We start from the raw sequence: 26,229 nt of genomic DNA, 5'->3' as shown, positions 1-26,229 counted from the left end.
GCCATAAGGGTGGTGTCATCTGCATGTCTGAGGTTATTGATATTTCTCCTGGCAATCTTGATTCCAGCTTGTGCTTATTTCAGCCCAGCATTTCTCATGATGTACTCTGTACAGAAGTTAAATAAGCAGGGTGTCAATATACAGCCTTGATGTACTCCTTTTCCTATTTGGAACCAGTCTGTTGTTCCATGTCCAGTTCTAACTGTTGCTTCCTGACCTGAATACAGATTTCTCAGGAGGCAGGTCAGGTGGTCTGGTATTCCCATCTCTTTAAGAATTTCCCACAGTTTGTTGTGACACACAGTCAAAGGCTTTGGCATAGTCAATGAAGCAGAAGTAGATGTTTTTCTGGAACTCTCTTGATTTTTCTATGATCCAACAGATGTTGGCAATTTGATCTCTGGTTCCTCTGCCTTTTCTAAGCTTGAACATCTGGCAGTTCTTCGTTTATGTACTGTTGAAGCCTCACTTGGAGAATTTGAACATTACTTTGCTAGCATGTGAGATGAGTACTTTTGTGCAGTAGTTTGAACATTCTTTTGCATTGCCTTTCTTTGGGACTGGAATGAAAACTGACCTTTTCCAGTCTTGTGGCCACTGGTGAATTTTTCAAATTTGCTGGCATATCGAGTGCAGCACTTTCACAGCATCATCTTTTAGGATTTGTAATAGTTCAGCTGGAATTCCATCACCTCCACTAGCTTTGTTCATAGTGATGCTTCCTAATGCCCAATTGACTTTGCACTCCAGGATGTCTGGCTCTAGGTGAGTGATCACACCATGGTGGTTATCTGGGTTGTGAAGATCTTTTTTTCATAGTTCTTCTGTGTATTCTTGCCACCTCTTCTTAATATCTTCTGCTTCTGTTAGCTCCATACTGTTTGTCTTTTATTATGCCCATTTCTGCACGAAATGTTCCCTTGGTATCTTCTTTTCTTGAAGAGGTCTCTAGTCTTTCCCATTCTATTGTTTTCCCCTGTTTCTTTGTGTTGGTCACTTAGGAAGGCTTTCTTATCTCTCCTTGCTATTCTTTGGTACTCTGCATTCAGAGAGATATATCTTTCCTTTTCTCCTTTGTCTTTCACTTCTCTTCTTTTCTCAGCTATTTTCAAGGCCTCCTCTGACAACCATTTTCCCTTTTTTGCATTTCTTCTTCTTGGGGATGCCTTTGATCACTGCTTCCTGTACAATGTTATGAACCTCCATTCATAGTTCTTCAGGTACTCTATCAGATCTAATCCCTTGAATCTATTTGTTACTCTACTGTATAATTGTAAGGGATTTAATTTAGGTCATACCTGAATGTTCTAGTGGTTTTCCCTACTTTCTTCGATTTAAGTCCGAAGTTTTCAGTTAAGGAATTCATGATCTGAGCCACAGTCAGCTCCTGGTCTCGTTTTTGCTGACTGTATAGAAATTCTCCATCTTTGGGTGCAAAGAATATAATCAATCTGATTTCGGTGTTGACCATCTGGTGGTGTCCATGTGTAGAGTCTTCTCTTGTTTTGTTGGAAGAGGGTGTTTGCTATGACCAGTGTGTTCTGTTGGCAAAATTCTGTTGGCCTTTGCCCTGCTTCATTTTGTACTCCAAAGTCAAATTTGCCTATTTCTACAGGTATTTCTTGACTTCCTACTTTTGCATTCCAGTCCCCTCTGATGAAAAAGACATCTTTTTTTTGGGGGGGGTTAGTTCTAGAAGGTCTTGTACGTCTTCATAGAACTGTTCAACTTCAGCTTCTTTGCCATTACTGGTTGGGGCATAGACTTGGATTACTGTGATATTGAATGGTTTGCCGTGGACACAGAGATCATTCTGTTGTTTTTGAGACTGGACCCAAGTACTGCATTTCAAACTCTTGTTGACTATAAGGGCCACTCTATTTCTTCTAAGGGATTCTTGCCCACAGTAGTAGATATAATGGTCTTCTGCATTAAATTTGCCCATTCCAGTCCATTTTAGTTCACTGATTCCTAAAATGTCAATGTTCACTCTTGCCATCTCCTGTTTGACCACTTCCAATTTACCTTGATTCATGGGCCTAACATTCCAGGTTGCTATGCAATATTACTCTTTACGGCATCAGACTTTACTTCTACCACCAGTCTCATCCACAACTCCGTGTTGTTTTCACTTTGGCTCCACTTCTCTTTCTGGAGCTATTTCTCCACTCTTCTCTAGTAGCATATTGGGTATCTACTGATCTGGGGAATTCATCTTTAAGGATCCTATCTTTTTGCCTTTTCATACTGTTCATGGGGTTCTCAAGGCAAGAATACTGAAGTGGTTTGCCATTTCCTTCTCCAGTGGACCACGTTTTGTCAGAACTCTTCACCATGACCCATCTGTCTTGGGTGGTTCTACATGGCATGGCTCATAGTTCCATTGAGTTAAACAAGGCTGTGTTCCAAGTGATCAGTTTGGTTAGTTTTCTGTAATTATGGTTTCCACTCATGTCTACATCAAGTTATAATTCTTCTTTATATTACGTTCTGTGTTATGACCATGTTGTGTCTGGCAGGGAGACTGAATGAGAGCCCTAAGTTCAGAGATGAATACCAGAGTCCCAACTGTTCTGTTGCCTTAGGTTGTCATTAAAGAACCCAAGATCTGAGTCCCACATGAGAATTTCAGGGGAAGCAGGGGAGGCTATGAGCTGTCCAGGTGTGTTTGGTTGGAAGAATCCAAGAAGAACAAGGAAACTCTCTGGGACACAGTAAAAAAGGAGAGAGAGAGGCCCAGCAGATGCAAGCCACTGTTAGTCACACACTCCTCAGGCAGGCCTGGCACTGGCACCTACGTTAGCTCTGTAAATCTTACGAATTTGAACTTAAGGATGGTGGGCCTTTAGCCGGCAAGTCACTCTGGGAGCCTTAGGATTCACGTTTGTTCAGAAAGCTTTACAAGTGGATCCCTCTTCTGTTTGTCATGCATCTTTTTAAAAAAATTTATTTATTTATTTACTTGGCTGTGCCGGGTCTTATTGTGTGGCATGTGGGATCTGGTTCCCCTACCAGGGACTGAACCTGGGCCCTTTAGTGGTAAAGCTTGAAGTCTTAGCCACGGGACCACCAGGCGAGTCCGTGACATATACCTTTTTACTAGATCTTTCCCAGAGCTGTTTCTCTTGTAAAGGAAAACACCACATGTCCTTAGGGACAAGAGTTAATGAATTTACTATCTGAGGAGTCAATGATTAAATCCATGTTAAAAATATACATATGTCAGTCACATTAACTGAGAAAGGAAAGCAGTTGGTTGTTTAGGTAGACGGACAAAAATGAAGTATAAGCCTCTTGCCGATTCTAGACATGTGGTATGTAACAGACCTTCCGAGAATTCACTGCGTTAGAAGACCAAATCTAGGCCTTGACTTTTCAATAGCCTTCAGAAATTCTTTTTCCAAATCTCCAGGCTTACCCCTTTCAGTATTTCTCTGACTCAGAGGCTGGAATGTCATGAGAAATTCCTTTGCACATTGTGAATCTATTGCCCTGATTTGCGCATGTAAGCTTTATTACTCCTTCTCTATTAATTTGTTTTCTACTTTAACAATAACCATTTATTCTATTTGCACCTTTTAGCCTGGTATATTATTGTGTTTAAATCTCCATTTCATCTCTTTCAACACCAACGCTGTTAGTCATGTTCTGATCTTTGTAAAACTGTAGACTTAAGTTTCAAAGAAAAAGAAAAAAAGGAAACGGTATGATATATTCTTTGTTCTGAATTACTTAAGAGATCTCTTACACAGATACAATAGAAAATTAGGCTCATTTCTAAAGCAAAGAAATGAGAAAGAGAAAGGGTAGTGCAGCATTTACACACAGAATCTAACGACTGTCTATCCAAAATGGAACTTTGCCTAAATGGCCCAGTTACGGGATTGTTGCGGGATGAATAACTCAAAAGGAAATTTTAAAAAGATAAGCCAATGCTGGTCCTCAAGTGTTTTTTGTTTTGTTTTTGAGTGAGAAACAAAATCTGTTTAAACCTGTTTTGGTTCTTAAATGTTTCTTCTGTTACAGTATTTGAGTAGTAGTGAGCTAGCTGTTGGATTTTTTTCTATTGTTTAGAATCCAAATGGAAAGATATGAGCAGGTTTTAAATGAAAACAAATACAGATGTATCTATCAGTCACCATCTGACAGGGGCAGCTATTTTCAAGTATTCCAAATGGCTGACTCAGGCTAGGTTTACCTCCTGAATCTCCTCTGACTAGACTAGATCCTTCTCCCTACACGTCCAAATCCAGCACTCCAGTCAGGCCTCCAGCACTTCTTGCTTTGACTTTGCCATAGTCTTCTAACTGGCTCCTCTGACCCCTGTCAGATCCCTTTAAGCCTCACTCCACATGCTGCCAGTGTGCTGTTTATGAAACACAAATTGGACTCCTCAGCAGGTACCTCAGAAGTTGGCTTTAACCCTGGCTCCTCAGCATTCAGGTCCCAAGTGATCTGGACTGGCCTATCTCTCCACCATTATCCTGACATGGGTGTTGCATGTGTGTATGTGTGTGTCTGTATGTGTTTAGTTGCTCAGTCATTCACGTCCAGGTCTTTGTGACGCCAAGGACTGTAGCCCACTAGGCTTCTCTGTTCATGGAATTTTGAGGCAAGAATATCAACGTGGGTTCCATTTCCTACTCCAGGGGATATTCCCGACCCAGGGATTGAACCCATGTCTCCTGCATTGGCCGGCGAGTTCTTCACCACTGAGCCACGTGGCAAGGCTGACATGTGCATTATATTCTGACAATTCTAGGATATTACTTGGAGTAGTCTTCTTATCTTTGACTGACTGGAACATTCCTTCAGTACCACTTTCTGGAAAGCAACCAGGCAATTTGAATTTGTAACCTTAGAAACAAAGAAATGATCTGAAATGTAACTAAGGTCCACACACACATAGCTATTTATCACAGCCTTATTTGTAACAGCAAAAGAAGTACGTGGGTATGGAGGAGGAAATGACATAACTGTCCAAAAACAGTCAAATTACGGCACAGGGGATATTATATATCAATTAAAAATGACACTGAGAAAGTTTTAAACACATGGAAAATGTTTATTGTAGAAAGGACTTAAGGTGACTGGAGAGATGCAGATATCCAAAGGGATGCCGAAAAAAAAAAAAGCAGAAGAAAGAAAAATAAGAATAGAAACATAAAACAGACTCAGGAATGAAGCTAAAAAATCCCTTTTGGCTATGGGATGGACTACAGATTTGGCTGTTGGCTTTCTATCAACGAAACAGGGAAAAAAATCTGAAAAACAGCACAATTTTGTATCCACAGCATAAAAACTTTCTCCCATTCAGGAAAAAGGTAGGTATTATATGTGTGAACTGCTCTGGCGAGTCCTCACAATGAAATCAGAGTAGAAAATCCTAACAACAGCTACAATGGCAAAATTCCTAAGATTGCTTCTTACAGTAATTCCTGAAAAAATCAGTGGCAATTGCACTAGTTCACTCTCTTGTAAAAAGCGAATATGAGATAGTGTACCTTCTTAATTTTCTGTGAATTTACTTTGTTACAGAAGTCCTTTTGAGAGAAACAGAAGACAGAATTATACTTCAGTATAATTTTAAAGTCATACTTCTGATACACTTAATGAGTTTAAATTTGTACTCACTAAAAAAGTACCCAAGGTCCAGTTAATCTAGCTGGATAATAAAAAACAGACATCAGAATGAATGATTAAGGGGCAGGAGTAGAAGTAGGGAGATCAGGGAGAAGGCTATTGCAGAAAGCCAGAGAAGAATGGATGGTGGTAACGATGTCAGTAATAGTAAGAGGAACAGTAACAGTTCTAATAATAAGAGTAGCATCATATTAGTATTGTAATAATAGTAATAACGGGGCTTCCCAGGTGGTTCAGTGGTAAAGAATTTGCCTGCCAATGCAGGAGACACAAATTCAATCCCTGGGTTGGGAAGATCCTCTGGAGAAGGAAATAGCAACCCACCCCTGTATTCTTGCCTGGAGAATCCCATGGAGAAAGGAGCCTGGCGGGCTACATTCCATGGGGTCACAAAGAGTCAGACACAACTGAGCAACCAAACCACAACAAATAGCACTACTAACAATACCAGAAATACACAGAATTATCATTCACCATCCATTTTTGAATTGAATATATAAAAATCAATTTTTAGCTAAGCAACTTAAATTAGATTCTTGAGTCAAAATCTAATTTGTCCATGGACATTGTCTTCTGTTAATAAAAATCAAGCCTAAATTAAAACACACAGACACACACACACAACTCCAGACTGGGGGAATGGAGAGTTAATAATGTTATTAATGTTTAACGGCTACAGACTTTCAGTTTGGAAAGATGAAGTTCTTGTGGAGATGAATGTGCTGATGGCTGTGCTGTAATCCACTGAAATATAAACTTAAAAATGGTTCAAATGGTGGGGGAGGTTCAAGAGGGAGGTGACATAGGTGTACCTATGGCTGATTCATGTTGATATTTGGCAGAAAGCAACATAACACTGTAAAACAATTATCCTCCAAATATCCTCCTTTTAACTTATATCCACAATTATCCTCCTTTTTATTTATTTAAAAATAAATAAATCTCATTAAAAAATGGCTAAAATGATCAATTGTATGCTACATATATTTTACCACATGCACACATACACACTCCCTTCCAGAAATCTCTAACGGGTGAGCTTGTTCAGGACAAAACAATCCTATTGTGAAGACTGAGGAGTCCAACAAGCCATGGACCTGCAGAGCCGCTCACCGACTTCGTTCCCTGGCTTCAAAATACAAAGACCCTAGAAAAAGTGCTGGGAGTATTGACAACAGCGCCTCCTACAGAAGCCTCCAGGAAGCACCATCTACAAACCGTAACTACAGAAGGCAATCGGTAAGTACATTCTGTGTACGAACTGGTTAAATGCTTGAGGCGCAGCTATCTAAGATTATTAACTTGGGTTTTAGAGGATTTTATTTGTAATCCAACTGTGACAATAATAAGCCAGCAAGACACACAGCCTCCACGGGCCATTATTATCCAGACAAACTCTATTGTCTGTCTAGGCTAAACTGCTTTTCTCTCTCAGGGGCTGGGATGACGAGACATGAATAGCTCATCGATGGGTTACTAAGGAATGAGATGAAGGGAGTTAGGACACACTCAGGTTTTACCTCAGTGGACAATTCTGATGGGCCCACAAAGTGGCCCTGATTCTTGAGGAGTAAGAGCCAACATTCAGGGTGTTTGGTTGATTTATTCAACTCAGATTTTGATCAGCTTCTGCCTATGGAGTTGGAAGGTCAAAATGAGCCACAGAGAACTTAGTACTATTTCTAGCAAATTCTTTCAATGCTAAGTGAAAACAGCAGGATATTAAAAGAGAAAGTGAAAGTGAAAGTCGCTCAGTCGTGTTCGATTTTTTGCAGCCCCACAGACTATACAGCCCATGGAATTCTCCAGGCCAGGATGCTGGAGTGGGTAGCCTTTCCCTTCTCCAGGGGATCTTCCCAACCCAGGGATCAAACCCAGGTCTCCCACATTGCAGGTGGATTCTTTACCAGCTGAGCCACAAGGGAAGCACTGAAAGAGCAGGATATTAATTGCTGTTGACAGCAGTATGTCAAACTTGCACAAAACAGGCATAGGAAATAAAAGGAAATGATAAAAGTGTCAGCAGTGGATCCCTGTATGAGGAAGTTACACAGATGATTAAATATTTATCCTTTGACAAATTTTCTAAAATGAGGATGTAATGGGCAAAACAATCATGGTTAGAAAATATGAAGACATATTTGTTTCTGTGCTGTGCTGTGCTCAGTCGTGTCTGACTCTGTGCGACCCCATGGACTATATAGGAGACCCCACCAGTCTCCTCTGTCCATGGGATTCTTCAGGCGAGAATACTGGAGTGGGTTGCCGTTTCCTCCTCCAGGGGATCTTCCTAACCCAGGGATTGAACCCATGTCTCCTGCATTGCAGGTGGATTCTTTACTGACTGAGCCATCAGGGAAGCCCCTTTAAATCTACAGAGCCTTTCTTAACTTCCTGTGCCTGGTACTAGTTCCTCCAGATTTTTAATTTGTTTTATTATTATTGTTGTGTATATGATCCTCTGTGCTGTGACCAGTTAGTTAAATCCCCACCTCTCTCTCACTAGCCTGACTCCCTTTCAAGCAGGGACCATGCCATCCATCTTTTCATTTCTGGTACTTCACGCTATTCCTGGTAAACAGTTGCTACAAAAGAAATGTTTGTTGTTTCAAATAAAGCATTTAGGTACTAAAAAGAATATGGCAAGGGTCTGCTTATTGCCAAGGAGCTTTATAATTTTTCTTGAATTGTAGGGCAGAGTTTGCAAACAAAGGGAAAGACAGTAGATGAAACGAATATCTTCCCAAATTAGTGACAATGCTTTTAGCAGTAAAATAGCAATAGGAAAGGACTGTATAGGCAACTTAGAGAAAGCATGCGTACATTGCTTTGTTTTTATTTTTTATTTTTAATCTTTTTTTTTTTTTTTTGCCTTGCCTTGTGTGGGATCCTAGTTCCCTCACCAGGGCTTTAACCCTGCACTGGAAGGGTGGAGTCTTCGCCACTGGACCACAAGGGAAATTCTGCTTTGTTCTTTAAAAAACTGGCAAACAGGGACTTTTGCTCTGCCCAAGGAGATCATGCTCTTTCTGAAACACTGCATTTGCAATTGGGTAGTTAAATAGATTGAGATGAATAACCATTGAAGGACAGTTCAGACACCATAGGATAAAAGCCACGGAAGACTCAGAAAGCCCAGCTTATTCTCTGGACAAGAGAAGGCAACAGAACTTCAGTAAGATCTCCTTTGTGGCTAAAAATCATAACTGCAAGTTCAAACCTGAGTCACAAAAGCCAGCCTAAAAATACAGTGAATTGTATGCTTTGGCATAGGTATGCTACAGCAAAACTGGAGTTCCTTGGAAAATATCTTAGTGGTATATTAGGATCAACTCCAAACCTCAAAAGTTAGACCTGAGGTGTTCTGTGTGCGGCTGTGGGTCCCTCCCTCACATTAAATGTGTGTGTCTAGGCTCACCCCACGGATAGGCTTGCCTTCAAGCGCTAGAGAAGGACCCGACTTAGAAAGAACAAAGGGGAAGAAGTAGTCCATGAAGATGTGCACAATTTAACTTGAACAATTACCATGACTACAAAGAGGAAGAATCACTTATTAATTCATCCTAATTGTGCAAGTGCCTTTAAAAGAGACACAGTCAAGAGGATGATCTTGCAAAAGTCACGGCGCAAGTGATGCGTGATTTGGCAAGACTCCGTGCATGGTAACCATAGGGAAGAGGAGCCCAGCATGTCAGGAATTAGGAGGCCACGATAAAGAGGGGGAGAGAAGAGAGACAATATGCTGGAACATTTTTAAAACAGTTTTCATTCCAAGGAGATGCAAAGAATTCTGTGGATGAGTCAGCCTGGAAATAATGGGAAAGAGAGTCTACGAGGTTCATAGGAGCAAAGGCTTAATAATGCCCCAAAGGAAATTATCTAGCAAAAAGCAAATGCCAGTGCATTTGTTTGATAACATCCATTAGTGCAAACTGTCTGGCAGAGACCAGCAACAGGCATAAAAATATCTTGATTTTAAAAGCCGCATGGAAAAATTGCAAGAGCGCTTCAAAGAGTAGGACTGGGTGGCTCCTCTAAGATCAAACACTAACTATAACCTGCGTGTTTTTTTTTTTTTTTGTTATTTAAAGCAGGGCCCACAGGAAGGAATAAAGACAGATGGACAGTGAGGAACTTGAAGCAGAAAGAATCAAGGAATGAGCGGAGAAACAAATGATGACTCAATAAAGAGGAGCCTGAGGCCAAACTGAACTGATCTGGGGCAAGAACGTGAAAGAAAGAAAGTGAAGTCGCTCAGTCCTGTCTGACTCTTTGCGACCCCATGGACTGTAGCCCACCAAGCTCTTCCATCCATGGAATTTTCTAGGCAAGAGTACTGGAGTGGGCTGCCATTTCCTTCTCCAGGGGATCTTCCCGACTGAGGGATTGAACCCGGGTCTCCTGCATTGCAGGCGGATTCTTTACCCTGTGAGCCACCATGAATGTGCTGGAGCAAGAGCTAGCATAAACAAAATGAAAGTTCCTAAAGATTTGTGTGTGTGTGACAAATATTAAAGTGCTATTTTTGTCTTGGTTAATATTTCCACAAAAATCCTATAAAAGGAGATCTGGAAAAATATACTACAGCCATCTAAATACTGCTAAAGCAATGTAATTTGTCATAATTAAAAACTGAAATCAGCCAAATGGTCCACAACAGGAGGATGGTAAATTACACTGTGGTACATTTATGACCTGGATATTATGTAGCCTCTAGCAATTATATGCAGTCATATGAAATATACTCATGAAAGAGCCCTCAGTGAACAAGCTGTTTTATAAAATATGAATGACGGAGCTAAAGTAAGCCTAAAGATGTCCTTAAAACAGATTTTCTTAATTACATTTGTAAAGTTCTTTCGATATTCAGGGAAAAGATGACAGTGACCTTTAATTTTAGCTTTGGCTATTTTTTATTAGTAGGAGCCTCACAGGGCGCTAAGCCATCTCCAAAGGAAAGTAAAAGCAAGTACTTTCCTTGCCTATAGCTAGGAGGCTTTATAAAACTCCTAATAAAATACCGCAGAGAGGAACGATACTATCTGGAGAGGCTCTCTGCAGTTCACTTATCACCATTCTTGGCCAGCGTTTCAGAAATCACCAAGCAAATACCAAGTATAATGTCTAGGGAGAGAACTTATCTATAGTACCCTCATATGAAGGACGTTGCCAAGTATTGATGTATCCCAGTTTATGATTTGTTCTAGAGACGGTCAAGCATCTCTAAGAAAAGCGAATCCCGCTTGAAGGCTTCAGCTGGGGCCACCAGAGTGCACTTTCCACAGGCCTGTTTTCCTACCGATCAATTTGCGTGAGAGCACTTCAAGCCCATTCACTCCCCTTGGAGTGCGTGCATCTGTTTGAGTATCTTGTTCCTTTTTGTCACTTCTCTGTCATTTGGGGATTATTAAACTCATTCCTCTAAGGCATGATTTCTTTTGTGTTTTTAATAAATAGTTCTTAGCATTGCATTGTTTTATGACCAAATGAATTGTTTTATATCTTGGTGGTATCTGTTTTCTACTTTAGTTACTTAAATACTCTGAGAATTTTTAAAGGCAGGATTTCTAAGAGAAGAATATTTCTCTAAGGCAGAATTTAATTTATATTTTTAGGACACTTGCATAGATGCAAAAACACTAAAGAAGCTTTAAGCAACTTTAAGATATTTTGTCGAAGTATTTAAGTTTATTTAATTTGAATTGTATAAAAAGAATCTAGAGAAGGACTAGAGTTCTATGAGAATCACCCAGGCAGTTTTCCAACTACCTCTGTTGACATTCTACCCTAGATCCTAGAAGTGTGGGGGTTACTGTCACATTCTCTTTTTGTCAACAAAAAATAAAGGAAAAGGAAATCTGCCTTTGGCTTCCTGCCCACTCCTGACTATAGTCTGGTTGCTGATCCCTTCATGATCACCCAGAAGACATTTTTAAGAGTTTATTATTTTAATGAAATAGCACTGTAAAAGCGGGGATGATTTTGAGTATTACAGGTCTGCTGTTAAGAAAAACTTGAACTTGGAGCTACATGGTCCAACCGTGCATCATGAGGTTCTAGGTCACAGAGCCTTAGTTTGGTATGAAGAGGATGGGAAAACAGTGCTAATTTCACAAGACAGAATGTTTCCAAGGAGAAAGGTTATACGAAACGAATCAAGAGTGCTGGTTGTTTCTTCCTGAACCCCAGAAGTGTTTGGGCAGACTGACCTTGCAGGGCTAGGCCAAGCAGGTCGGAACCAGAGAGGCCAGCAGACACTCTCCACACAGGCCCCCGTCAGAAGCAGGCAGCTAGCCACTCACCGGCAGGGCAAGATCCGGACGATATCATTGGGCTTGTACCCCTCAATACAAACGGCACAGTTGTCAAAATCCGGCTCCATTTCCTGCAACACAGAAAGCACAGATGAGCCTGCTTTGCGAGCTTCAGCTTCTGTAAACACACAAGCAACAAGCCAAAGGAGAGCTTGCCTGGAGCAGGGCTTCTGACTCTCTCGAAGCTGGCTGTCTTAATCCATAATTTATTATGCACTGGTTCAGTTTCTAGTCCTTCCAACCTCCATTTTTTGTTTCCTGGTTCCACAGCAAGAGCTTTGACAAGGAAATCGTTTTTTAATGTACCGTTACTAATCATGCTACTTATTATAATCAGAGGTGACATAGCAAAGTCTCAAGGATGAGAGAAATGCTATTCATGGGGACTCATCAAAATGATATTTAATCTATCATTCCTCGGGAATCTAATGTATACAACTCTAAAATAGTGGTTCCAGCTTTCTTTTCAAATACTTAAATCTCTTTCAACACCCTGTAATACGTTACTTATGTAACAGTCCTTGTTCTTTTATTATTCCGTTTGAGGAGAAAACAAGTACTGAAAAAATATGCTTTAAATTTAGTGATGCTTTTAAAATGAATTTTATCCTATTAAGCTCAAAGGTATTTTTATATAGCTGAAAACCAGTAGCACCTAATTAGTGAGACAAATCAATTATTCACACTAGAGACAACACCTCAAATACAAGTAGAGCTGTGAATCTCTTACAGTGGCTCAAGGAGCCCCACATTCATGGACTGCAATCCACTGCTCTAAAATTTCTCCTGGGGGAAAAAATTCTCCTGGGGAGAACAGAGGTCTTTAGAGGTCTGTGGGCCCTGACCAGCTTGCATCGTGGTCCTTCCTTAGGACATGCTTCTGCTTTTGGCTTTATGTCATCATCCTACAGCTAGAGAGTTCTAGAATGACTGTCCTGGAATGAGTTCTGCTGTCATAACTTTGGGGTTCTGGAAACTCGGTTTCAGGGGGACTAAATATGCTTCTTGCACTTTTTTTATCGTTGTTTAGTTAGAGTCGGACACGACTGAAGCGACTTAGCAGCAACAGAAGTTGCTAAATCATGTCTGACTCTTTGTGACCCCAACTGTAGCCTGCCAGGCTCCTCTGTTCATGGAATTCTCCAGGCAAGAATACTGAAGTGAGTTGCCATTTCCTTCTCCAGTGGATCTTCCTGACCCAGGGACTGAGCCCACGTCTCCTGCATTGCGTTAGATTCTTTACCACTGAGCCATCAGCATTAACTGCAGACTTAAGTGGTATACATCACTTAGCACCTAAAAATGCTTTTCGTGCAAGGATTCATGGAAAAATTTTCTTAAGTCATAATTCCAGGAACAGGCATTTCATTTTTATCTAGTGGGACACTGGAATAAGGTACTCAGATTCGTTTGAATATTGAATATTTTCTCCTTTGCACTGGCTGCCAGAAAGCCCCAACCTAAATTTTGGACCCATGTCTGCTTTTCATTTCAGGTAATGAATCTGTGTACTATTTCATCCTGGTTTTATCTACTTTTCCTAAATTTACTTTTTAATTTCTCATATTTTTTCTCCAATGACTTTACGGTCCCATTGCATGCATTTTACAAACTGCCTTAAATTATATTTAATAACAGTGGGCATAATAACAGATGCTTATAGGAAAACTATTAGCATGTATTTCCCTTCCTCATCTTCTTATCTACATTGGTTGCTAGGAAACTCAGAAGCTTTAAATAGCTCCTCATCAAAAAGAAAAGACTTTGCCAACAAAGGTGCATATAGCCAAAGCTATGGTTTTTCCAGCAGTCATATACAGATGTGAGAGTTGGACCATAAAGAAGGCTGAGCACCAAAGAATTGACGCTTCTGAACTGTGGGGTTGGGGAACACTCTTGAGAGTCCCTTGGACTGCAAGAAGATCAAACATATCAGTCCCAAAGGAAATCCAACTCTGAATATTCACTGGAAGAACTGATGCTGAAACTGAAGCTCCAATACTTTGGCCACCTGATGCAAAGAGCCAACTCATTGGAAAAGACCCTGATGCTGGGAAAGATTGAGGGCAGGAGGAAAAGGGGGTGACAGAGGATGATCTGGTTGGACAGCATCACCATCAACTCAGTGGTCATGAGTTTGAGCAAACTCCGGGAGATAGTGAAGGACAGGGAAGCCTGGCATGCTGTAGTCCGCTGGGTCGCAAACAGTCAGACATGACTTTAGCAACTGAACAATAGCAACAACAAAAAGAAAAGAAGCTGTTACCTTGTCGCCCTTCTTAATGGTCCTGATCTGGAGCTTGCTGATTGCTTTCTTTGCTGCATCTCCCAGTCGACGCTGAAAAACCAAAAGCTGCTTGTTAGTAATAAAGACTTCTCATTCTTAACTTCGTGTCTGATAGCATTCAGTAAACCATGGCAGCTATCTCTGAAATCATGCACAAGTGGCAGGAATGTTAACGAAGATGGCTGGAGGAGATGGGGCAGTGACCTCTGTGCAGAGTGGCTTGGCTCACTGTGGTCTATTAAAGAGTTCAGTCATCGAGAGAAGCTCTTCATGCCTGATGTTAAGCAAACAGAAGATGACATGGGAAGATTCTGTCCCACAGCGACTCCAGTGCAGGTTGTATCCATGCAGAGAAGAAGAAAAGTTCCATAATCTGCCCCACTCTAGCCACTCAGTTTGTGACATGGAGATAGCCAGTCTGGAGTAGTTGGAATAGTTTTCATCTTTTGTTCAAAATCAGGGTTTATTGCTTTCATATTCCTTTCAATTTGGAATTTTAAGCAGTTTGCTTTGCTATATATATCTCCAACCTAGACTTATATTTGGTTTGTACTATTCTATCTAGCATCATCGACTCAACGGACATGAATCTGAGCAAACTCCGGGAGATAGTGAAAGACAGGGAAGCCTGGCGTGCTGCAGTCCATGGGGTCACAGAGTCAGACACGACTTAGTGACTGAACAACAACAAATTCTATCCCATCACTTTCTTACATGCCAATTTCATCTCCATTGTGTGTGTGAGTATACACATAGGAAGATACATAAAGCATACATACTCAGTTAGCTAATAATTATAAAGTGAACACCTGAGTAACTACCATCACTCATGTTAAGAAACAATGTATTAGGTATTCTTTTTTTTTTTTTTAATAGAGAAAGTTACTATCCTAATGACCCCTGCAGTAATGCAACGATAGAGCAATTTGGAAGAGTGGGAGAGGGAGAAGATGGAGGGAGAATTATGTTTTAATCTTTCAAGGAAAAAAATCAGTTTGCTTGTATGCTCGTGAATTTTCCACATATTGTTATCTTCTAGTTTGTGACAGATGTGCGTTTGCAGCAGTGAAACATACTTGAAGGACTAAGATAAATGGGGCAAACATTTAAACAGAATAATTACTTGTTTTCACTAACTTTATGCCTTTTGAAATAACACTCAAACTTCTCTCTTTTCTTTAAATTAGCACATACTACCCTGGTGACTCAGTGGTACAGAATCTGCCTGGCAAAGCAGGAAACATGGGTTCAATCCCTGGGTCAGGAAGATCCCCTGGAGGAGGAAATGGCTACCCACTCCAGGACTCTTGCCTGGGAAATCCCACGGACAGAGGAGCCTGGCAGGCTACAGTCTTCGGGGTTGCAAAGAGCCAGACACGACTGAGCAACTGAGCATGTGATGAACAGTTAACATATCCTAAGTACCATGCTAAAACTTTATATACAATATCAGCTTTCCCTTACAACAACCCCATGAGAAAAACATTATTTTATAGAATGAACTGGGACTTAAGTAAACTGTTTAATATCACAGAGTTAGGACAGGTAAGCAAAACTTACATATATGTCTTTTGAGGAGAAAAAGGATCATATTTCGGCAGAGATTGATGAAGGATATAAAGTCTGCACTTCGAAGGGGAAGAAGAGATGATCTAGACAGCTGGAAAATATGGAAAACCAGCTTCTGAGATATAGATGATAACTAAGGGACCTGGTAGAACTAGGCTTTGTTTTTTTTTTTTTTTTCTATAGGAGTTCTGGACTGACAAAATAAAAGGAAAAGTGCTGTAAAGTTTTAAAAAATGCTATGACCATTTGCAGGCAGCCAAACCTTGTCAATATAAGCATGTTTCCATTTCTTCTCAAGTGACATGAAAATCAGGAATACTGACTTCTGGATGAAAACCATTGTCTCATTTTCAACAATTTTCAAACAACTAGTTTGGATTTCTAAAATGCAAACTAATCAGAGAAAGACACAAACATTCTTAATAAAATGGCCCAAATAAGGCAGTTGTTACTTCTGCAGTTGATCTCTTAAATCTTTGGGTTTTTAACTGCACCGAGTATCAGTGAGTGGGAAGTCTATAGGCTGTGCTCAAAACAAGTCTTACACATAGTCTGAAGAGAGAATCTAGAGACTGGAACCCAAAGTCCATCACAAAACAGACTCTGTCCTTTGTGGTGCTCAGAAATGCAGTGATGTGATGCCAATAGATGGCGTAGGGACCACCTCAGGTCTGTGTGGGCCTTTTGTTTCAGGTAAGGATTACTCCCCCTTCTCCAGGGGGCTCCTACAGATTTTCTCTAGCCCAACCAGATTCAAATCATATTACACCTTTCATTAAAAACTGTCAGGAGTTGAGACATCTTGATAATTAGGTGCACTCATCATTTGATTGAAAAAGGTAAAAGAAAATATTTAGCAAGGTTATTAGTTCCTTGACAACAATGAAGATAAACAGCTTTATGGAAAATAAACACAGAACCATTTATTAGAAAACTAAAGTCTGACATAAATACCAACAAGGATGGTAAACAATGACAGACTCCAATTCAACTCAAGATGTGTAATTTAGCTAGCTCCTAAGTACTTAAGAAATCGAGAAAAATAAAGACATCCCCCTCTTGTCCTTCTCTGGATTATAAAGAGAAATGCAGTCAAGGTGAGAAAAAACTAGGAATAAGTATGCCAAACACAGCATTAAGTTGCACTTATGTTCCTCCTAGTTCATTGGGTTGAATAAATCGATCCTGTGCTTAGTCACTCAGTCATGTCTGACTTTGCAATTCCATGGACTGTAGCCCTCCAGGATCCTCTGTCCATGGAATCCCATAAGCAAGAATACTGGAGTGGGTTGCCATTCCCTTCTCCAGGAGATCTTCCTGACCTAGGGATCAAATCCAGGTGTCCTGCATTGCAGGCACATTCTTTACCATCTAAGCCACCAGGGAAACGCTAATTCTGTACCGTAACTGCCCCCCTTTTCTTCCCCGACAGCTATATTTTATAGTCATTGATTATTATCATCACCATCATAACCAAGCAGAAAAATAACTAGGTGTTTTCATGTTCTAGGTGAAGAGAGGGCATCATAGACCTAAACAGAATCGTCCCAGCCATGTGAAAGCTCACGTGGCCACGGCTGACTCTGACACTTCCTCACTTGCTCTCCTACGTAATAATGATCCTCCCAGGTCTGCTGGATGGGACAGAGATCATTGCACAGCCAGTCCAATCAATTTCTGTGATGTAGATCACCCCTCCATCCGTCTAGAAAGATGGATAAAAGATGCAGACTATTTTGGCGGCCATGGTGAACCACAAGGTGATGGCTTACAGTTGCTTATGCACATGTGGCACGGGATAAAATCATCATCACTTTTTAAAGTGAATTACTTAATTTTGGCTGTGCTGGGTCTTCATTGCTGCATGTGGGCTTTCTCTAGTTGTGGCCAGCAGGGGCTACTCTTCACTGTGGTGTGTGGGCTTCTTTCTGCAGTGGCTTCTCTTGTTGCAGAGCATGGACTCTAGAGCGCGAGGGCTTCAGTAGTTGTGGTGCATGGGCTTAGATGCCCATCGGCATGTGGAATCTTCCTGGATCAGGGATCGCATTGTGTCCCCTGCATCGGCATGAGGATTCTTAACCATTGGACAACCAGGGAAGTCCCAGGGTTCTTCTTTCTGGGAAGAGTTGTAGAGGAAATGGCAATGGTTGGGAGTTAGGAAACTCAGCTTTTGCTCCTGTTTCTGTTACTCACTGTGTGACTTAGGCCAAGTCACTTAAATAGTCCAGGCCTTAGTTCCCCTTATTAGTAACCTGCGGTATGTAAACTTATGCTGTTTCCAGCTTTATCAGCTCATCACTGTCATCCATACAGAACAGAACTGGGAGGCAAAGATCCCTTGAGACCTGAATTATGGAAACAGAGCAAACCAATGGCTAATGACCTCACCGAATACTCTGTGAATTGCTCTGTGTCCCCTGAGGGCTCTGAGCTTCCTCCAGCCAACATCAATCAGAGACCATTTTGGTTCCTGTTCTTTGGTTCCTGTTCCTTTATGAGACAGAAGCATCACCACCTACAGACCCTCCTTTGATGGCAGACACCTGGCCCACTTCTATCCCCTCCCCTTTCTCTTTCCTTGTGAAGTCCAAGTTTGTTTTAAATTCCACTACTTCTTTGGTTCCAACAAAACTTCAGCACTAATATGTGCAAAAGAAACCCAAGGGGCATGGACCATGCATATGCAAATAATAGAAGAAGCCATTCTCAGGGAGAGGGAGCTCTTTCAAGAAAGTTTGGCTGAATGCCATTACCTGATCTCAGGTAAAACAATACAACACACACACACACACACAAAAACAATACAACACAGGTTTGGTTTCCTTGGATTGGCCTCAGAGGCAATACTGCTTATTAAAAAAAACAAAAAAAGAACCTGATTCACTTTATCTGATCTGCCCATATCTGAAGAAGCTGTTATCTACTAGAAGTCCCTTGGTTCTCAGAATGCAGATCCAGTTCTTGTGTTAGAGGTGGGATATCCTCGGAGACAGTGAGACAAAGTCCCGGCACATGGCCCAAGGCAGGCTCACTGGCCACAAAGATGGCAGGAATGCTACCCACTGGCTTTGCTTTACCACCAGAGGGTTTCTATAAGGGGCTTCCCAGGTGGCGCTAGCAATAAAGAACCTGCTTGCCAATGCAGAAGACGTAAGAGACGTGGGTTCCATCTCTGGGTCGGGAAGATTCCTTGGAGGAGGGCATGGCGACCCACTCCAGCATTCTTGCCTGGAGAATCGCATGGACAGAGGCAGGCTACAGTCCACGGGGTTGCAAAAGAGTCGGACACGACTGAAGCAACTTAGCACACAGCACTCAGGATTTCTATTAGCAGGGTAAGAATGTGGATAGCAGCCAAAGTGGTGCACCTGGGAAATGAGGTACCCAGGGCTTCTTAACATCCTGGTGGAAGGGGAGGGCGGCCCATGGTGCATATTGGTGCTCATGATCAAGAGTATCAGATCTGGCTCCCCAGCTCAAGGTTCAAATAGAGGTCCCCGGACACAGAGGTCATTAGTGGGTAGAATGAAGAAGACCCCTTAGCATCCTCTGGGAAGCTCCCTGAGGTGGAGAATCTCAAAATAGATATGACAAAGGGCCTAGCAACTAATCTTTATTTCCAAAGCCCCAAAGGGCCAATCTTCACATAGTAGCATGGTTGGGCGTTCCTCAAGTTTCTGCTGTGACAGATGGAGGAGTGGGTGATCCTCCTTGTGGTTCAGGGCTCCTCAGGACCTGTATTGCGGAGGGAGCTTGGTCATTGGAAGCCACCCTGCCTTGAAATAAAAATCCTGCTTGTGTGCCCTTGGGGAAAACAAAATCACTTAACACCTCTTTTTCTCAAATTCATTACATCTAGTGTCCCCTTAAAATTCTAAATACTATGATTGGGAGTTTTGGATTGACATAGACATGTTGCTATATTTAAAATGGATAATCAATAAGGCCATAAGTATAGCACAGGGAACTCTGCTCAGTGTCATGTGGCAGCCTGGGTGGGAGGGGAGTTTGGGGGAGAATGGATCATGTATACATATGGCTGAGTCACTTCTCTGTTCACCTGAAACTATCACAACATTGTTAATCAGCTATCAGTTCAGTTCAGTTGCTCAGTCGTGTCCGACTCTTTGCGACCCCATGAATTGCAGCACGCCAGGCCTCACTGTCCATCACCAACTCCCAGAGTTCACTCAAACTCATGTCCATCGAGCTGGTGATGCCATCCAGCCATCTCATCCTCTGTCGTCCCCTTCTCCTCCTGCCCTCAATGCCTCCCAGCATCAGGGTCTTTTGCAATGAGTCAGCTCTTCGCATGAGGGGGCCAAAGTATTGGAGTTTCAGCCTTAGCATCAGTCCTTCCAATGAACATCCAGGACTGATCTCCTTCAGAATGGACTGGTTGGATCTCCTTGCAGTCCAAGGGACTCTCAAGAGTCTTCTCCAACACCACAGTTCAAAAGCATCAATTCTTCAGCGCTCAGCTTTCTTCACAGTCCAACTCTCACATCCATACATGACCACTGGAAAAACCATAGCCTTGACTAGACGGACCATTGTTGGCAAAGTAATGTCTCTGCTTTTGAATATGCTATGTAGTTTGGTCATAACTTTCCTTCCAAGGAGTAAGTGTCTTTTAGTTTCATGGCTGCAATCGCCATCTGCAGTGATTTTGGAGCCCAGAAAAATAAAGTCTGACACTGTTTCCACTGTTTCCCCATCTATTTCCCATGAAGTGATGGGACCAGATGCCATGATCTTCTTTTTCTGAATGTTGAGCTTTAAGCCAACTTTTTCACTCTCCACTTTCACTTTCATCAAAAGGCTTTTCAGTTCCTCTTCACTTTCTGCCATAAGGGTGGTGTCATCTGCATATCTGAGGTGATTGATATTTCTCCCGGCAATCTTGATTCCAGCTCGTGCTTTTCCAGCCCAGCGTTTCTCATCATGTACTCTGCATAGAAGTTAAATAAGTAGGGTGACAATATACAGCCTTGACGTATTCCTTTTCCCATTTGGAACCAGTCTGTTGGTCCATGTCCAGTTCTAACTGTTGCTTCCTGACCTGCACATAGGTTTCTCAAGAGGCAGGTCAGATGGTCTGGTATTCCTATCTCTTTCAGAATTTTCCACTATACCCCAATGCAAAATAAAAAGGTTTAAAAAAAAAAAAGGATAACCAACAAGGACCTACCACATAGCACCAGGAACTCTGTTCAGTATTGTATAATAACCTAAATGGGAAAGGAACTTGAAAAATAATAGATAACTGAGCCATGTTGCTGTATATCTACAACCAACACAACGTTGTTAATCAACTATATTCCAATATAAAATAAAAATAGAAACCATGATCCTGATATCAGGCAGTCAGTTCTCAAATAGATGAGTAGAAAGGCCAGATATCCAATGCCTCCAGTCCTCATACGTGTGGTTTCTCATCTGCAGCCTTTGTGGGAACCCGGGCTCTCAGGGCTGATCTGAGAGGTATCTGGGCAACACCGGGTACAAGTCCACCCTGGTGACATCAGGGTGCTACTTCCTTACAGTGCCAACCCAGGGCCATCATGAGGACTCGTGAGGAGACAGAGACGCATGGCCTAGCATTTAAAAATAGCCTTGGCATGTGCTAAACAGTAAGCAGATATTTCTTTTCATCATATAGAACCATTCATACTGTTCATGGGGTTCTCCATGTGTGAGAGTGGGCGGTGGGCTGCATCTCCCCTTCCCACACCATTGTGCCACCTTTACCCGAGTATCCTTGCACACTTTATAGGTCAGAGTGTGATGGAAAAGGCTTTGTGTGCCTCCGCACCATTTCCTCACTTCCTCTCACTTTGTTCTGCCCGGCGGGCTGGACCACTGTTCCTGTATCTGTGATTTAGATCCAGTTCCTGACTCCCAAGATTCCTAAGCTCTCCCTTCACTGGACTGTCCTTCTGTCTCATGACCCTGCCCTGCCCAAGTCTCTGATTCTACTTTGCTCCAAAACCAGAGTTAGATAGCAAACACTCTATTCATCCTTACAAGGTTCCAGCTCCTAACACATCAGCCTTGGTAGTATCCTAGATCCTCACTTAGCTGTCTGAGAGGGTCCCATTTATGTCTGGGTCTGTTTGATTATGTAGCAGAGAACTCTGGGCTTGGTCGGAGCTGAGACTCTGTTGGCTGGAATGTGACATTATGAAAAGCAGCCCACCTAAGGGTCCTGTGTGTGCTCTGAGCCAACCTGTACCCTAACACTTTCATGGGCTGCTTTCATGGGCTCTTCCGGGCCACAGGGTTTGTTCAGGACTGGAGTACAGGGGTCCAGCCACCTCCATGAACCTGAAATAGACACTGGACTCAGGCATCCACAGGCTGGCTGACGGCAAGGTCCCCAAGCAGCCTGGCCCTGGAGAAAAGAGGACAGAGCTTCATCAAAGATAAGCGATATGAGTGAAAGCCACAGCAGAGCAGTGACCCTGAGCCAAGGAGAACTGGATCCAGAGGGAGCATGAGGCTGTGGTCTCTGCTAACCAGCACCCTTGCTTCCACTCCATAAGAGAGCCTGTGGGCCAGGGGAAGGTACAGGGCAAGGAGGAAATGGTTTCAAACAGTGACAAGAACTGGGAAGAAAATAAAGCAAATAAAAGTAATATGATGGAGGGAGAAAGACTGGGGCACAAGTGTATACCCGGCTGTCTTCAGGCCTCTTCTCTGGATGCCCATTTCCAGGAGGCACTCACTTTGTTCTGACCATTTAAATGGCATCTCTGCACAGATAACTCTTACATTGCCACCTCCACCTCTTCTCTCCTAAATTTTCAGCTTGTATATCAAATACCTACCAGGCTTCTTTTTTCCAATGTTTATTTAGTATCTGCTTGTTTTTAAAAATTAAAGTATAGCTGATTTACAACGTTGTGTTGGCTTCTACAGTTTATTATCTCCATACCCCATTTCTGGCTTCTCTGGCCCTTCTGGGCCTCTTTTTCTGCTTTTGCTGTTTCAGTTAATGTTGCAGGAACTGACCTAATTGTACCCTTGATTCTTCGGTTTCCCTCACACATAAGATAACCATATGATTATTATCTAAACTGGAACACTTGTGAGAATAAATGGGTGGGTTATTAATAATTAGGTTAGTATGTGCGTGTGTGCCAAGTCGCTTCAGTCCTGTCTGACTCTTTGCAACCCTACGGACTGTTGCTCACCAGGCTCCTCTGTCCATGGGGTTCTCCAGGCAAGAATACTGGAGTGGTTGCCATATCCTCCTCCAGGGGCTCTTCCCCACCCAGGGCCTAAACCTATGTCTCTTCTGTATCCTGCATTGGCAGGTGGGATTTTTATCACTAGCACCATCTGGGAAGCACAAGGCTAGTATAGCAGGTATAAACTAGGATAACTGGTTTATATGCTACATCAAATCCACGGAATTTCAAAATATTGCCCTAATTTGATGCCCATCTGGCTTCTCCATCTCGCTTACTCTAGTCCGAACCCATCACCTGCTATCCTGATTCCTGCAGTCCTCCAAGTGGGCTCACATCTGTTTTTATGTGTATTCCTGTGATGTCCCTATAATATATTGCCATGTGAAGGCAGAGTCCTTGTGTATGTATAATAATAAATGTGGAAAGGAACTTTTCTTATTTATAGACACAGAAACTTCTGGAAGCATAGAAATGGAAGTGCTAAGGCTTGTTTCCTCTGGGGAGAGCTAGAGGGAGGGAAGTTGACAAAGAGTCTGGAGCGGGGGTGGCAAACACTTACTTTTAAATGAACACTTTTATTTTTGCCTTTTTCTAAAAACAGTGTACACAGTGTTATTGTGAATTAAAACACACTGTTGCATGGGAAGGTATTTTCCAAGAACGCCAGGTTTTTTTCTCTGTAGTCTATGGATATGTCCTCCTTTCCTCCTAACTCCGGAAAAATAATTCCATTTTATTTCAAACTGTGTCACCTGGGACGCAAAGCCCCTATCCAGACTTAACTATATGTGAGTTATGTAAGAACTTGTCTATTTAAATTTGGGAGGGAAATACTGTTTTCTAAGAGACGCTTTACTCATTAAAGACAACCCAGGTTGGGTTTTTTTTTGAGCATGAGCCACCCATTCTCCTTGACCGGCCCTGCAATAAATCTTTCTGTAGTCCAAAAAATGCAATCTTGTTAACAACTCTCTGATAACCTACATGCATTTTTTCATTGGGTCCTTGCATCAAGCCTGGGGGGATGACCTATGGTCATTCCCAGTTTACACGTGAGGAAATCTAGGCACAGAAAGGTAAGGACCCAAACAAGATCACACCACTAGAAACTGCCAAAGATTGCCGTCCAGACCCATCTGACTACAAAGCTGTGTCTTTAACTATCACCACACACTAGCACCATCTTGGTACAGTGTCTTTAGAAAACATGCCACACCAGTCAAGTCTCCCTCTCCATTTCAAGTCATGGCCCTAATCTTCCATGTCGTCATCTTAAAGACGCTGCAATGACACTACTACCATAACGAACACCTAGCAAATCTTACTCCATGGGACGCTATATTGCAATGATCTGAAAGGGCTAATGATCATGGAAGATGATGGTGACTTTCCTCTAAGTGTGACCTGCACCAAGCCAGGCAGAGACTGAGGTGTGCTGCTGGCCACTTCAAGTTCAGTCTCTTAATTACATACTGGAATGGCCAGATACTTCACCAATGTAACATTAATGCCTTTGATAGTCCATTTTAGACTGTGACTCAACTTCTAACCTGAGAGTTCCTCTTTTTGGAAGGGCCAATAATGCTTCAGGAAAAATAAATGACTTCAGTTTACCTGATGCTTACTAAAGCTATAGCTCAAACAGCTGTTAACTTTCTGTTGACTGGAACGAAGCACTCCCCATCAAAAGAGAAATATTTGTCTAAGGGAAATTATAGATCCTTATTTCATTCGTAAAAGGGCTAAAGTATGATGTCTATTTTGATCAAGAAATACTGTTTTCAGCATGATCCAAATTCACTGAGTGAACCAAAGGTAGCATCCTGTAATTCAAGGAAAGTTAATAAAGAGGGAGCAGAGTAAAAACTTAAACCTCATCCACTTCGTGCCATCCATTCTAATTTCCTTTTCACATATGTCACAGAGTTGCACATGTCAAGACAGAAATGCAATCTATATCTACCTGCACAAAGAGAACTGGCATTGGAAACAGTTACTCAACTGATTCAAGACTAAAAGTTTCATCCTTGCCTCAAATTCCCAAAGACTGCTTGGATTAGCTCTAGACTCAAAAAGATAGGGGTACCATCTCTATCATTGTTGGATCAGCTGGTAAGTATCTTTGTGATAACTGATTTATATTTGTACAGGTTCTTCAAATGTAACCTTGAGGAACCAGTGGAACTGAACTTATTTTTTGTTCCATATCTAGTTTCACTGCCTTGTGTCTAACCGGTAATGCATCCACTTAAATTCAAGAATATTCAGTAAAAGTATCAAAGTTGGAACTGTATGTAATGGTTATGCAATTTATATGATGGTAATAATGATACCATTCATTGAGAGCTCTGTAAGTGAGTAATTATGCTCAGGCATCTTAAAATATGAGACACTTTAAGCCATTTAATCCTCACTATAACTAAAAAAAGAAAGCATATTCCTCTTTAGAAATCTAAAGCATAAAATAACTTGCTCGCTTTAGGAGGTAGAACCCGACTACTATGTAGCTACTAAAAATCATGTTTTAAATATTACTTAATGATGGAGGAAATGCTCACCATTTAATAAAAAAAAACACACACAAATTTATATGTCTAACATGTGTGTCTGTATCTCACGCATCTATAACACACATATGACAACAATTTACTGAATATATGTATACATATGGAGTTAAAAGTCTGGAAGGTAATGTTCTTAATTGTTAACAAGTCAGTAGGGTGATGAGTGATTTGTTTTCTTTTAGTATTTTTCTGATTGCCAAAATTTTTAGAATAAACATGCATCATTTTGAGAGTCAAAAAAAGCAATAAAAATGTTCAAAAAATTGCTCCAGATTCTATAGAAAATTTAAACAGATGAGTTTTCATAAAATAAATAGAAAGTCAAAGAGTTGTCCTCCTAAAAAAACTTTGAATTTATTGGCTTACCAAAAAATCTAAAACACGTTAGTGAAGCAAAAGTCGCTCAGTTGTGTCCAACTCTTTGTGACCCCGTGGCCTATATAGTTCATGGAATTCTCCAGGCCAGAATACTGGAGTGGGTAGCTTTTCCCTTTTCCAGCTGGACCTTCCCAACCCAGGATCAAACCTAGGTCTCCTGCATTGCAGGTGGATTCTTTACCAGTTGAGCCACAAGGGAAGCCCAAGAATACTGGAGTGGGTAGTCTATCTCTTCTCCAGGGGATCTTCCCCAACCAGGAATCGAACCGGGGTCTCCT

The 26,229-nt window shown here is 41.6% G+C and overlaps 1 protein-coding gene across 5 annotated transcripts in view; it reads right to left on the bottom strand.

The window, feature by feature from the left end:
- The window catches only part of RNF150 (ring finger protein 150), a 281,768-nt gene that overhangs the window by 76,969 nt on the left and 178,570 nt on the right, over positions 1-26,229 (bottom strand). For 3 of the 5 annotated variants that reach the window (XM_024977572.2, XM_024977569.2, XM_024977571.2), the window contains exons 3-4: positions 14,224-14,310; positions 11,946-12,028 (exon numbers count right to left, since the gene is read on the bottom strand). In XM_024977572.2, coding sequence (XP_024833340.1) covers positions 11,946-12,028; positions 14,224-14,310 — 170 coding nt within the window. The remainder of the gene's footprint in view (positions 1-11,945; positions 12,029-14,223; positions 14,311-26,229) is intronic. The other 2 variants (XM_024977568.2, XM_024977570.2) reach the window with 1 other exon arrangement.

The sequence above is a fragment of the Bos taurus genome, chromosome 17 (assembly GCF_002263795.3).
Source record: "Bos taurus isolate L1 Dominette 01449 registration number 42190680 breed Hereford chromosome 17, ARS-UCD2.0, whole genome shotgun sequence".
Classification (NCBI taxonomy): domain Eukaryota; kingdom Metazoa; phylum Chordata; class Mammalia; order Artiodactyla; family Bovidae; genus Bos; species Bos taurus.
Note: the sequence above shows the minus strand (reverse complement) of the source record. Positions and strands in the feature narration are given on the sequence as shown.